Source organism: Lagenorhynchus albirostris, chromosome 9, assembly GCF_949774975.1.
Source record: "Lagenorhynchus albirostris chromosome 9, mLagAlb1.1, whole genome shotgun sequence".
Lineage (NCBI taxonomy): Eukaryota > Metazoa > Chordata > Mammalia > Artiodactyla > Delphinidae > Lagenorhynchus > Lagenorhynchus albirostris.
In genome coordinates, this window is record NC_083103.1 from 10,729,872 (window position 1) to 10,742,174 (window position 12,303).

At 44.0% G+C, this 12,303-nt stretch overlaps 2 protein-coding genes across 5 annotated transcripts in view; one reads left to right on the forward strand and one right to left on the reverse strand.

Moving 5' to 3' along the window:
* STX3 (syntaxin 3) overlaps positions 1-12,303 on the reverse strand; it is a 139,166-nt gene that overhangs the window by 85,183 nt on the left and 41,680 nt on the right. For 3 of the 4 annotated variants that reach the window (XR_009542352.1, XR_009542351.1, XM_060159071.1), the window contains 2 exons: positions 11,571-11,668; positions 9,338-11,040 (listed from right to left, as the gene is read on the reverse strand). The exons of the other annotated variant lie outside the window; for it this stretch is intronic. Coding sequence is in view for 1 of the 3 variants with exons in the window: in XM_060159071.1 (XP_060015054.1) it covers positions 11,591-11,668 (78 nt within the window). In the remaining 2 variants the exon portion in view is untranslated. Of the gene's footprint in view, positions 1-9,337; positions 11,041-11,570; positions 11,669-12,303 lie in introns of those variants that run through there. 4 annotated transcript variants of the gene reach the window in all.
* Positions 5,125-9,071, forward strand: MRPL16 (mitochondrial ribosomal protein L16). The gene is made up of 4 exons (XM_060157671.1): positions 5,125-5,305; positions 5,663-5,728; positions 7,392-7,540; positions 8,388-9,071. The coding sequence occupies exons 1-4, from the start codon at positions 5,251-5,253 to the stop codon at positions 8,871-8,873; spliced, it is 756 nt and encodes a 251-aa protein (XP_060013654.1). The 5' UTR covers positions 5,125-5,250; the 3' UTR covers positions 8,874-9,071.

Genomic DNA, 12,303 nt, shown 5'->3' on the forward strand with positions numbered 1-12,303 from the left:
CACACAAAAATATGAAGAACAAGAATTCTGGCCAAGGAAATAAAAATGGAAAGGGACAGAAAACGGAACTTAACAAAAAGTTTTAAATTTTATCTTGAAGATCAAACATGCAAAACGTGCCATAATGTTTTTTGCAAAGTAAAGTGCAGAAATGGAGACCTTGACAAGACATATATAAAAATGTGTAATAAAGTAACAATGATTGAAAGAGTGTATCACTGGTTTCAGAACAGAGAGAACATGAGAAGGGAATAAAATGTCAAACGGAATCCAGAAAATTTTGTGGGAATTTAGTACATTATAAAGTCACATATTAAATGAGGATTTTCAACTTGGAAAAGAATTATGTTAGATCCCTACCTCTGGCCCTTATAAGCATATGCTCAGAGTCAAAAACTCTTAAGAAAATTACTGTCAGATTTTACTGCTTAAAAAAAAACATAATGGGGAATTCCCTGGCGGTCCAGTGGTCAGACTCCTCGCTTTCACTGCCAAGGGCCCAAGTTCAATCCCTGGTCAGGGAACTAAGATCCCGCGAGCTGCGTGGCACGGCCAAAAAAAAAAAAAAAAAAAATCATAATGGTCATGCCTCAAAAAGAAAATTAAAGGACATACTGAAAAATGAAAAAAAAATCAAAACATATACAACTGAAGAGGAGTTAATGTACTTATACATAACAAGCAGTTTTGAATCGAAAAAAAATGAACAGTATGATTGAAAAGTACACAAGCAAGCAAATCACACATACAGTAAAACAAACAGACAAAAACATATGAAACCAAAGAGATGAGAAAAAGTTCAGCACTGCTAGTTATTTTTTTAAATTTTTATTGCTAGTTATTGCAAACTAAGGAACTTCCCTGGTGGTCCAGTGGTTAAGACTCCGTGCTTCCAATGCAGGCACTGTGGGTTCGCTCCCTGGTCTGGGAGTTAAGATCCCACATGTTGTTTGGCCAAAAATATAAAAAATAAAAACAAAAAAGCAAACTAAGTATAACCAGATGTAAGTTAGATCACTAAGTAGAACTCAGAGAAGGCTATCAGAAATCAACTTTAGTTTACCCTGCTACTATTTATCTAAACAAACTCTGTAAGGCTGGGGGTTGTTTTTTGCATTTTTCATTACTCTCTGATATTAAAAAAAAAAAGTTGTGTTGTCACTTCTAGCCACAGAAAACATATTGATTTCAGTAACTAAAATGTCCAAAACTGTAAAAATCAAAACTCTGAATTGCATTTGGAGGTAAAGCTGCTCCCAGCTCAGCCCAACTCCAGAAAGAAAGTGGTGAAAACAAAAATGGAGGCAAGGGAAGAGGGCTCTTATTTCCTCACTTCTGCACATTTACCAATCACTTAAGACCTTTTCTGCCCCTGACCCCTCACCTCTGACCCCTTTGGGATGGCTTACCGGCATGGTACCTGTTATGAGTTGACTTGTATCCTCGTCTCCCCTGAAAAAAACATAAGTTGGAGTCCTAACCCCCAGCACCTCAAAATGTGGCCTTATTTGGAGAAAGGATCTTTACTGAGGCAATCAAGTTATAGTGAGATAATTAAGGTGGGCCCTAATCCAATAAGACTAGCGTTCTTATAAAAAGGGGGAATTTGGACACATGACAGACAAACATAGAGGGAAAACGGTATGAAGAGACACAGGGAGAAGATGGCCATCTACCAGCCAAGCAGAGATCCTTCCCCACATCCCTCAGAAGAAACCAACCCTGCTGACACCTTGATTTCACTCTTCAAGCCTCCAGAACTGCGAGGCAATAAAATTCTATTGTTTAAGCCACCCAGTCTGGGGTACTTCGTTACAGCACCCAACAGTACTGACTCGGGTCCGGGTATAGTTTCAAGTATACTCTTCCTCTTATGGTGCTTTACGGAGTCTTCAGAGGACACACACACACCCTAACCCTAACTGCTGAGGACATCTCAGTTCCCTTGACGCAGGTAAATTCATCTCTGCTAAACGGTTGGCTGTTTGCATATAATTCTTCTCACAGGCCCTGGACATCCATCATTACACCTCTTCCACCTTCTTTCTCCTTGTCTCTCCATGCGGTCCCGTTGGACAACCGTAAACCCACACACTGCACTGGGGTCCGCATCTGGTCAACAGGATATTCACACCTTTGACCTGCCATCAATAGTAACGTGGCTACTTCTCTCTACTCTGATGTCACAGGCTGCTTTGATCAGCCTCCAAACATAGACTTTCCCGAGCCCGTGTCAACACCAACCCCCTTCAAACTGCAGAGGCCTCATACCAAGCTCTCTGCGCGGTCCTGAAGTGTCTCTCACTAGGCTGGATGGCTCACCTCATCCCTAACCATTGGAGAGGGGAAGTGAAACTCACAGTATGTCAGCTCTGTCCAAAGAAATCTTTATTGTCATTGCCAGTTTCCACTTCCTTTCTTGATTTTTCCAGTGCTTTTTACAGGCTGAAGGAGAGTGGGTAGCTAAGAAGAGCAAAGCCACTTCTAACCAGCTCCTTGATAAATCCAGCCTAGGAGGCCCAGCTCCTCACTTTGGAATACGGGGATTACCACATACCTTGGGCCCTCAGGCAAAACTAAGTCAGAAGCAATTCTGCTTTAAAACCCTGTTATAAACATAACACTGGATGTGGTTTTTCACCTTTCATATTGGCAAAGCTCTAAAAGAACTTTCATATCCTTCCTCAGAGAGGGTGTATATAAAGTCACGCTGATACATTGTTGGTGAAGGCCAGTTTCACGCAATCTGATGAGGTAAAATGATTTTAAATGAACATCCCTTTGATCCAGTGATTTTTCTTTGGAATTTGCTCAAAAGAAATACCAAAACAGTACCCAAATGGTATGTATAAGGATGTTTATTACAGCATGGTCTATAATAACAGACTTATAAATAACCTGACTAAGCCACAATAGGGAATCATTTATTATGGTGAAAAAATTCATAGGAATACCTTGGATCTAGTCCGTAAACGCCAAGACAAAAGCATGAACAGTAGTCGGCATTGTTCCCTCTTCTTGGCCAAACAATTAGGACTAGATCCATTCTTCGTGCCTGTTGACTTACTCCCTGAGAAATGCTGGAAATAGCTCTCCTGTAAAACTCTATTAACTCCCCAAGTTGGGACTGACTCTAATTTAGCTGGAAAGCTCTGGAATATGTGTAGGCACATTCATTTTTCTCATGGCAGTAAGGTGTGTATGTGTATGTGTGTGTGTGTTTGTGTGTGCCATTTAAGTCAACAACCAGACCTGGGACTGGGCTACAAGTTTCTGTTATCTCTGGATGTTTAAATAAGAAGATTAAAAACTGAGGTGTTAATTTTTATACAGGTGGGAAAAATATACATCCCAGTGAGTACTGGCCTGTATAGTCCAGAAACAATGCCTTGTACCTATACACTACTTTTTAAATTTTCAAAGTGCTCATAGAGCACTGATTCCCAAACATGATTGGGCATTAGAATCACTCGTGGGGCTAGTTCACAATAGGACTTCCTGAACCCCACCTTTAGAGTTTCTTAGTAAGTGGGGACCAGATATTTACATTTTTAACAGAGGCCTCAGGAAAGTTCAAAGACCGACTTTTGGGAGATGTTAGCAAATGCATTCCAATAAAAGTAAGTTCATCAAGGTTCTTAATCCTACTTTGCATCATACTGTGTAGCAAATCGTGTAATCCCTACAAATAACAGCCATAGAACTATCAGAAGAGAAGAAAAATCGAAGGGAAAAATGATTTTCTGTGATCAGGGAAGACCTCAGGTCCATCCTTCGATTTTTCACAGCCCTTTATTTAAACTTCTCATATCTCAACGTTAGCTAATTGTATTCTCATCATATCATCCCTACATAAATATAAATTCATAAAGGGTCACCGATTTTTCATATTTGTATCCTCCATTGTACTTAACACAACTCTTACAAAGAAAAATAGACATTACGGTACTCCTTAAATGTAGAATTTTGAGTTAATTTTTCGTTCTTTTAAAATAAGCAATGAGGTAGAAATTTTAGGGCACCAGAAGACTTAGAGACCAATCAAAGAGTGATTGTACGGCAGCTTTATTCTCCATCCAAACAATCTTATACAATATTCAGCTTGAGATTTTTAAATACCTGAGTACATCTGAATCTCCCACTTTCGGTGGAAGGGAGAGGGGAGCACAGAAGGGCTGCCCAGAATCTGACACGGGCTGAGGGGGCGGGGGCAGTTTAACCTTTTAAAACTGCTCTTGGGACAGAAATGATTGGCTGTAATAAAATTCACTAACTCTTTTGATACAGAGCCAGTGTGCAAATAATCAAGAAGTACATAAAACTGTGGACAGGGAGAGTTCTTCCAGTAGCTTTGCGAGATTACAGGTTTTATTTGTTGCCATTTACGATATTAATCCTTGGAGAAAGACCACGCACAGATTTAGCATGATTTAAATACAACAGACATCTGCCTCAATTGGTAATCCCATCGGTATCCTAGAAGCTTGGAAAGAGACACTCTCTCTTTCTAAATATTAAAAAGCATCATGCCCATAAAAATGAGTTGCCCAACATTCTCCCAGAAGAATTATACCTTTTTTCATTTTAACTTGATATCGAGTCATATTGTCCGTTCACTGGGGTCTGTGGAGTCACACCGACTGTGCTCAAATACTGATTGTACTGTTTTCCTGCTGTGTGACCCTAGGAAAGTTAAATCCTTTGACCTTCGAGATGGAATCTGCAAAGTGGGTGTAATGACTTACTTATCGCACGGATTCGTTGGGAGGACTAGACGCAAGGATGAGGTACTCACCGCCCGACACCGTGCAAGAGCCCAGTAAATGTTAAGACAGTGATGAGTCCTTCGCTTTTTTCTAACGTCTTGCGGGAGAGAAGGGGGCTAGAGACGCGGCGTAACGTAGTGAATTGTAAGGAACCAACTTGCCATACGAACCCAGGCTTTCTCAGCATGGTACTGCGGGGAGAGAACCCCCTGCCCTGCCGCCCTCATCTCCGGAGAGACCCCAGAAAGAACGCGGGGCGGGACCCGCACACACCAGGCCGGAACCCACGTTCCGAGGCTCCGGTTTCTTCCGCTTCCACCCGCCCTCACTGCAGGGGGGACCGGCGCGAACGCAACTTCCGGCCCGACCAGGTGGGAGCCGGAGCCGGTTCCGGCGTGTCTCGAGAGTGCCGCGTTCCGTGCCCGCGTCGAAGTGTTCGCTGCGGTCGCCGTGGGGAGCCCGACGCGACCGCACGCGCGTGACCATGTGGCGGCTGCTGGCTCGCGCCCGCGCGCCCGTCCTGCGGGCGCGTTTGTTAGGTCAGAAATCCCCTGATCCCTCCAGGCCTTGCCTCTCTCCACACCCCTCCCCCGCATCGGGTATCTCGCACGGTCCCAAGACTCTGCGCACGGTTGCGGAAGCGCGGGGAAGGGGCTGCCCTTTGCTGCCGCCCCTCCCGCCATAAGATTCGTGCAAAAGGGTCAACAGCGTTTGTGCAACCTGGGGATCGGCGCCCAGAGTCCCCGGCTTGTCCTTTGGGGGCGGGGGGCAGTGCCTGTGAGCCCCTTTAGTGGAACCCACGTCCCAAACCCACAGGACACCTCTGTCAGGAGCGTATTTGGCCCAGAGTGTACCAAGCCCTGGCCTTCGTCGTTTAACTTGATCTGTCTTTGTAGATTCTTGGGCAGCGCCGCCCGCCAGCGCTGGCCTAAAGACGCTGCTCCCGGTGCCCACTTTTGAAGGTGAGAGCTTATACGTTTTCCTGTTTGTAAGCCTTTTCTGTGATGGAACCCAGCAGAGGATAGGTAAAGAGTAGGCGTGTTCTTGTGCCCCCTATCCCCATTCACCCATTCAGTAATTATGTATTGAAGACATACTGTATGCCAGGCAGTGTTCTAAACGCTAGAGAGAAATCGAAGAACAAGAGACTCAAAAAGACTCCTGCTTTTAGGGAGCCAACCTGTCATGGGATATCTCCCATATGGCCTACCACTGGTGCGTGGCCCACAGCTGCCCACTCAGCTAAACCTAACTGGCCTCAACTGAGACTTTTGATGTTTTCTCCAAATGAGGTTACACATGTGCAGGCAGCAACAATATTATGTGAAAAGCATTAATTTGTTAATATAAACAATTAAGGTAAGCCACAATTTGGTATATCTAACTTACCTTTTTTTTTTTTAATATATTGGAAATCTCAAAAAAAAATGAGAGCGGCCTTGACCTCTGAGGGCCTTATCTTCTACACATAATTGAGAAACTACTACATGCACTGGAGTACATATGGCCGTGGAGGCAAGAGAAAGCATTACTAAGTTTCTGTGTAGCTACATATAGAAATGGCAGGGGGCAGTTTCTGTAGCCCTTAAAGTCTCCTGTTTTATATTGGACTCCATCACAGAGCCATGCTTGTTTTACTGTAGAAATACTTTAGATGACTTACAAGTTAATTTTTTTTTTCCATATTGTCAAAACGTCAGACATGATAAAGACGTAGCATGTCTGGCCCCTCACCCAGCAACCACATTGTAGTACAGGCCTCAGCATGAAAAGCCCCTGTATATATAAAGGAAAGAGCACTGATCAAAGGAGTACTAGGTTGTAAGTTTCCCAGCAAGAATGGGCAGAGCAGGAGAACTTAGGTATTTTGATGTACAATATAGTATCCTTTCCACTGCCTCTTATCAGAGAGGCAGTGTGGTATTTTTTCTTAAGTGACATAGTGTCTAGCTTTTCTGTTTTGACTGGATGACCCGAACCAAATTATAAAATGTCTCTAGGCCTGAAGTTCCTCTTCTATAAAATGGATTAAAAATACCACCTGCCTAATGTTCTGTTTCTTGATGTGGATGTTATGTGGGTGTGTCTGTGTGTTCACTTTGTGGTAATTCACATTTTTTTATGGGGCCCTTTGATACGTGTGTGTTAAACTTTTAAAGGTTTAAAAATATTAAAAAGGAAGCCCTAAAAGATACCAAGGCTATCAAGTTGTTTTAACGATTAAATGAGATAATGCATGTAAAGCACTCAGCTCAATTCCAGCACTTAGTAAACATTCACACACACACACACAAATGTTACCTAGTGTTATTTTGTGACACTCTCATATCTTTGTACCTTCTCTAACAGTCCCTTTTTCAGTGTTAGGTACAGAGTAGGCATATTAAAAAAGCATTTTGGTTTGAAGGTTAAAACTCTGCTCTTAAAAGGTTCAAAAACATTTGCATCAACCACTGTCGTAATCAGAAGATTCCAGTGTCAGCGAAAAGCATCCACAAGATAAACCTCACACACTTCTGGAATTTTGTTGAGTGGTAACTTTAAGACTTTGACCTGATTGTTATAAATCTTTCTAGGAAGAAAATGAATCCTTTGATTACTCTTGGTTGTCTGTGCTCCTTTTAGATGTTTCCATTCCTGAAAAGCCCAAGCTTAGATTTGTTGAAAGGGTACCACTTGTGCCAAAAGTGAGAAGAGAGCCTAAAAACCTGAGTGACATAAGGGGACCTTCCACTGAAGCCACTGAGTTCACTGAAGGCAATTTTGCGATCTTGGTGAGTCCAGCGTCAAGCGGCTATAGGACGGAAGCCAGGGATTAAAATAGACTCCTTGAGTTCATTCTCGTCTCTTCCTCCACAGGTTTTACTAGAACTGCCACTAGTTGCTCTTTAAACTGATGAGCAGGACCCAGTAAGCATTAAGTCATAAATGTTTTTTGTTTTACGTAGAGTGAAAATAATGTAAAAGCAGAAGGAAGAGGGTACCTAACTTACCCCATAGTTAGACCATGAGATTTTCTCAAGCCTCTGGTCAAAATAAAACTATCCATGTTTTAGTACATGGGACAGATGTTTCCTTACTCATCAAGTAGCTTCCGTGAAGACTTGACGTCAGTACCTACACACATGGCTACGGACAAGGATTTAGTTCCCATCAGGCAGCCAGAGTGATGTTTTGACGTCCGATTCCCACAGCCTGCACGATCAGCCCCTGCCAGCCTCTCGGAACGCAGTCTGTTCCCCATTCCTCTCTCTACTCCGGCCACACTGGCTTCTGCCCAGACTCACCAAGCCACCTGCTGTGCCAAAGCCTTCGCATGTGCCATTCCTCTGCCTGGAACACTCATCTGTTTCCCCTTGGCTGGTTCGTTCCATTCTGGCCTCAGCTATAAAGGTCACCTCCTCAAAGAGGTCTTCCCTGGCTATCCATTGAAGCGGGTCCACCCTTGTTCCCATTTATTACTGTACCCTAGGCTTTTCCTCCATGGTACTTACTAGAACTTATATTTTTACTTTCATGTGTATCATTGAAGCCACAGTTACCATAAAAGAAGAGACATAATAGATCCCATGAAGGATATCTAAATCCCCATATGTTTCTAATTCTTCCATTTACTTTTAGGCACTGGGTGGCGGTTACCTCCACTGGGGGCATTTTGAAATGATGCGCCTGACAATCAACCGGTCTATGGACCCCAAGAACATGTTTGCCTTATGGCGAGTACCAGCCCCTTTCAAGCCCATCACCCGCAAGAGTATGGGACAGCGCATGGGGGGCGGCAAAGGTGCCATCGACCACTACGTGACCCCTGTGAAGGCTGGCCGCCTCATAGTAGAGATGGGCGGGCGTTGTGAATTCCAAGAGGTACGGGGTTTCCTCAACCAGGTTGCCCACAAGTTGCCCTTCCCCGCGAAGGCCGTGAGCCGTGAGACTCTAGAGAAGATGTGGAAAGATCGAGAAGAACGAGAACGGAACAACCAAAACCCCTGGACCTTTGAGCGCATTGTCACTGCCAACATGCTGGGGATACGGAAAGTGCTGAGCCCCTACGACCTGACCCATAAGGGGCGATACTGGGGCAAGTTCTACATGCCTGAGCGTGTGTAGTGAGGATTGTAAGCAGGAAACGGACACAGGCTGTTTATTCCCCTCAGCCAGTCCTTCAAGTCTTTGGGTAGCTCTGATGTCATAACCAAGGAGCAGCATATGAGTAGATGCTTTCTGAAAAGCTGTACGTCATCTGTCAGGTTTTTTTAAGTGCACTGTATTTATATTAAATAAAGTTTGAGCATCACCTCAAGATGATGTAACTTCTCACTGGTCACTAATTCCCTTAAATGATTAAGAACCAGGCCTGACTGACTGTTAGGAGCTCTGATTCTCCCCGGCTATAAGATAAATGTCTTCAAGGCTGAAGCAAACGTTTGCATCTCCCACCTCTGATTCAAGTCAGACTTAATGTCTGTACTGCCTTTTATATGTACACACTTAAGGAGCTAGTTTCTATGACATTTTACTAGTTACAGACTTCTAGTGTTTTTGGAAAAGCAAAGAAAACAATAGTACATAGGTTAATTGATTCAACGTATTTATTTACGCCCAGCTACCCATCTTCTCTCAATCTTAGAAGGGGGGATGTTGGACAATACGGCAACAGACATACCCTTGCCTTTTACCAAAAGGAACTGATAGAAACAAAACCTGAATTGTGTGGTCTTTGCTAGGCCTGAAACCCTCTGGGGATGGGGGGTATTTGGCTCTATATCTGTGTCCCTACACATCCCAGCACAGTGCAGTTGCCGCACAGCACTCACATCTTACTGTTGAATGAACGAGGGCCCTGGGTGATCCAAGCCCCATGGTTCCAGCTCCCTGTTTGCCTTTAACAGAATTCATCTATTTTTTCAGAGCTAGCCAGCAATGGTTTCTATCCTGTATTCAAACCAAAGGAAATACAGATTGATAGGAAAAATATTAAACCATTTGCTTTGCAAGTGGGCAGAAAACAGCACACTGCCTAAAATGTCAATTTTTTAAATCCCACTTTCTTAAAAAGTAAGACCTCCGGCAAAGAAAATAATTTACTTTCAAAAGTACAAATTTAAGCAGTTGTGTGGTCCTTGAGAATTGTATACCGTGATTTTTTAATATATTTTTAGTAAACCTCTTATACTATAACTAATCACTAAGTTGCATTAGAACACCCCTGAACCTTGAATCGGGGACAGTGTTTGGAACAGTTTCTTGTACACAAGTTGCCGGCCAACAAAGCCAGTTTCAGCCGGCAACGTGAATCAGAAGGGGTGTGAGTGACAGCCTCGTTTTTCTGACCTAACTTTGTCACCTCTTCTTTGTTAGGGTTCACAGAGCATGGTAATCGTGACTGTTGGGTGTTCAATCACAGCATAACGTGTTTCTTTTGGGGTCCACGTTTAATTACTGAACCACAATCCTGGGGCCAGCCATCTCTGCAAAGTAAGAGGCCGTTGACAGAACTCTTATCACCACCTCCCGTAAAAAAAGGACTTTAAAGTGTATGTTGTGAAAGTGGGGCCTGCTCTGCTTCTGCGTGGGTGGATCGACCATTCCCAGGCATTTCTAAACGGCCTGTGACACAGCCCATTTCCCACTGATGCCTTAAAGTGTTTAAGAGGCAAGTCCAAGGCCTCGGCCATAGCAGAAATCAGAGCTTAATTTCAGATAAAGTCAACAGATTCTTGAGCAGCTATAAGCGGCAGGCACTGTGCTAAGCACTGGGGACACAGCAGCGAGGGAGATGTGCCTGGGGCCTATCGTTAGACAATCACCTCGGAGAATGTTGGACCCTGAAGAAGGAAGGAGACAGAGCGTTGGTCAAAGGTGAGACCTAGAACTGGAAGAGCAGAAGTAACAAGTGCCCTGATCCTGACTGACTCCCGGCAGTTAAAATCAGATCTTCAGCCATAACGTCAGCGTGGGCTCTGGCTCCAAGTTTATTTCCTAAACAGATACCTATGCTTTCTCCTCTACCCTGCAGTCTCCTCCTTTAACCATCCTCCTAACCTGCTACGCAGTGCTGTACTCCCTGTTCCTTCACCCCTGCCTGCCATCCAAGTCCATATTTTTGTAAACCTCCTTTTGCGTAACTTCTAACTGCTAGGTGGTTGAGGTCCTGGGTCCTAAGAGGTTTCACAATGGAAAGAAGAGCTTTGGAGGAATCTGCAGCGGAGAAGCGGTGGCACCACAGAGGTGGAAGAAGAATTGAAAATGCCAGGTGAGGATCCATCTGTGAGGACTGAAGGGGATAACAAAAACGGAAGGAAAAAAACCATAGATTATATGGCAAAACGTGTGGGGCTAGGATCACCAAGCCTGTCTACAGGGGTAAGGGACTACTCACAAGGCTGCCAAAACCTGTCCTAACCTCATAAGGGGAAAATTTTATTGATATTTACTTTGGGCTCCCTGTGTGGCCCTCTTCCAAAGAGTTCAGGGTGCTTCTAATGCAATAATGAATTCTTTCTCCTCTGCCGTTCCCATATGCCAATGCCCAGATTTCACTACAGGAAATCAACACCCTTATGCAAAGCATTCTGAACAAAACACTCTGCTACCAGACCTGCGTACGGGACAGACTGCCACCTTCTGTCTCCCCATCTACCTATTCCCTACCAACTCCCTCTTCACGCATTTTTCTTGGTTTTCTCCAACCTTCATCCCAGCCCCCAGTCCCACACAGATTAAGGCACCTGGTGACAACCAAAGCCCTCAGGACACAAGCGTCTCGAGCGAAAACAGGCCTGACCCTCCCCACAGATGGCTCACCTGTTTTGTTTTGTGTTTTTTCAGGCAAATATGCCCCCAATAGTAGAAGCTAAGATGATCGCAAGGATGACACAGCAGATCATGATCATGATCTTCTTCTGCTCATCCAGACAAGGAAAGAAAAGCACGTGAGAAACAGTGTCACTGCAGAGAGGGTTCCAGAGGACGGGAGACGAGGGTGGGTCTGGGCATGGAAGCAGATGTGAAGGTAAAGGGAGATGGATCTGGCTTCTAGAACCCAGGGTACTAAGAGAAATGTCACTTCTCGGTGAGAGATGCAAAACTCAGATCAACAGCGAGCTCAGAAGATGTTTCGTATGTTGTTCTGCCTTCCAGCTGCCATCGTATCAGATTTACGCCACTTCCCCCCAGAGCCAGATACTCTCAGTGAGTCAGCTGAAGTCTTCTGCGGGGGGGGATTCCCTTGAAATCTAAGACTCAAATACAGTTACACTGCACTCTGTGAGAGTTCAACCATTTTCAAACATTAGAACTTTTGATCCATCTGATGTAGCACATGGTTAAAAAAAATGTTAACCCCTTTCCGAAACCTAAACAAAAGCCACCACATGGTGGCAGCCACCAGGTGTTTTACAGGGACACCGAGCCAGAACTGCTTCACAATCAAATACAGTCATTTATTCTTAAATTAGCAATAAAATAATCAAGTTTACATTTTAAAAAAAAGTACAAAGAAAGAACAAAAATCCCTTCACTTGTGTTCCGAACTATA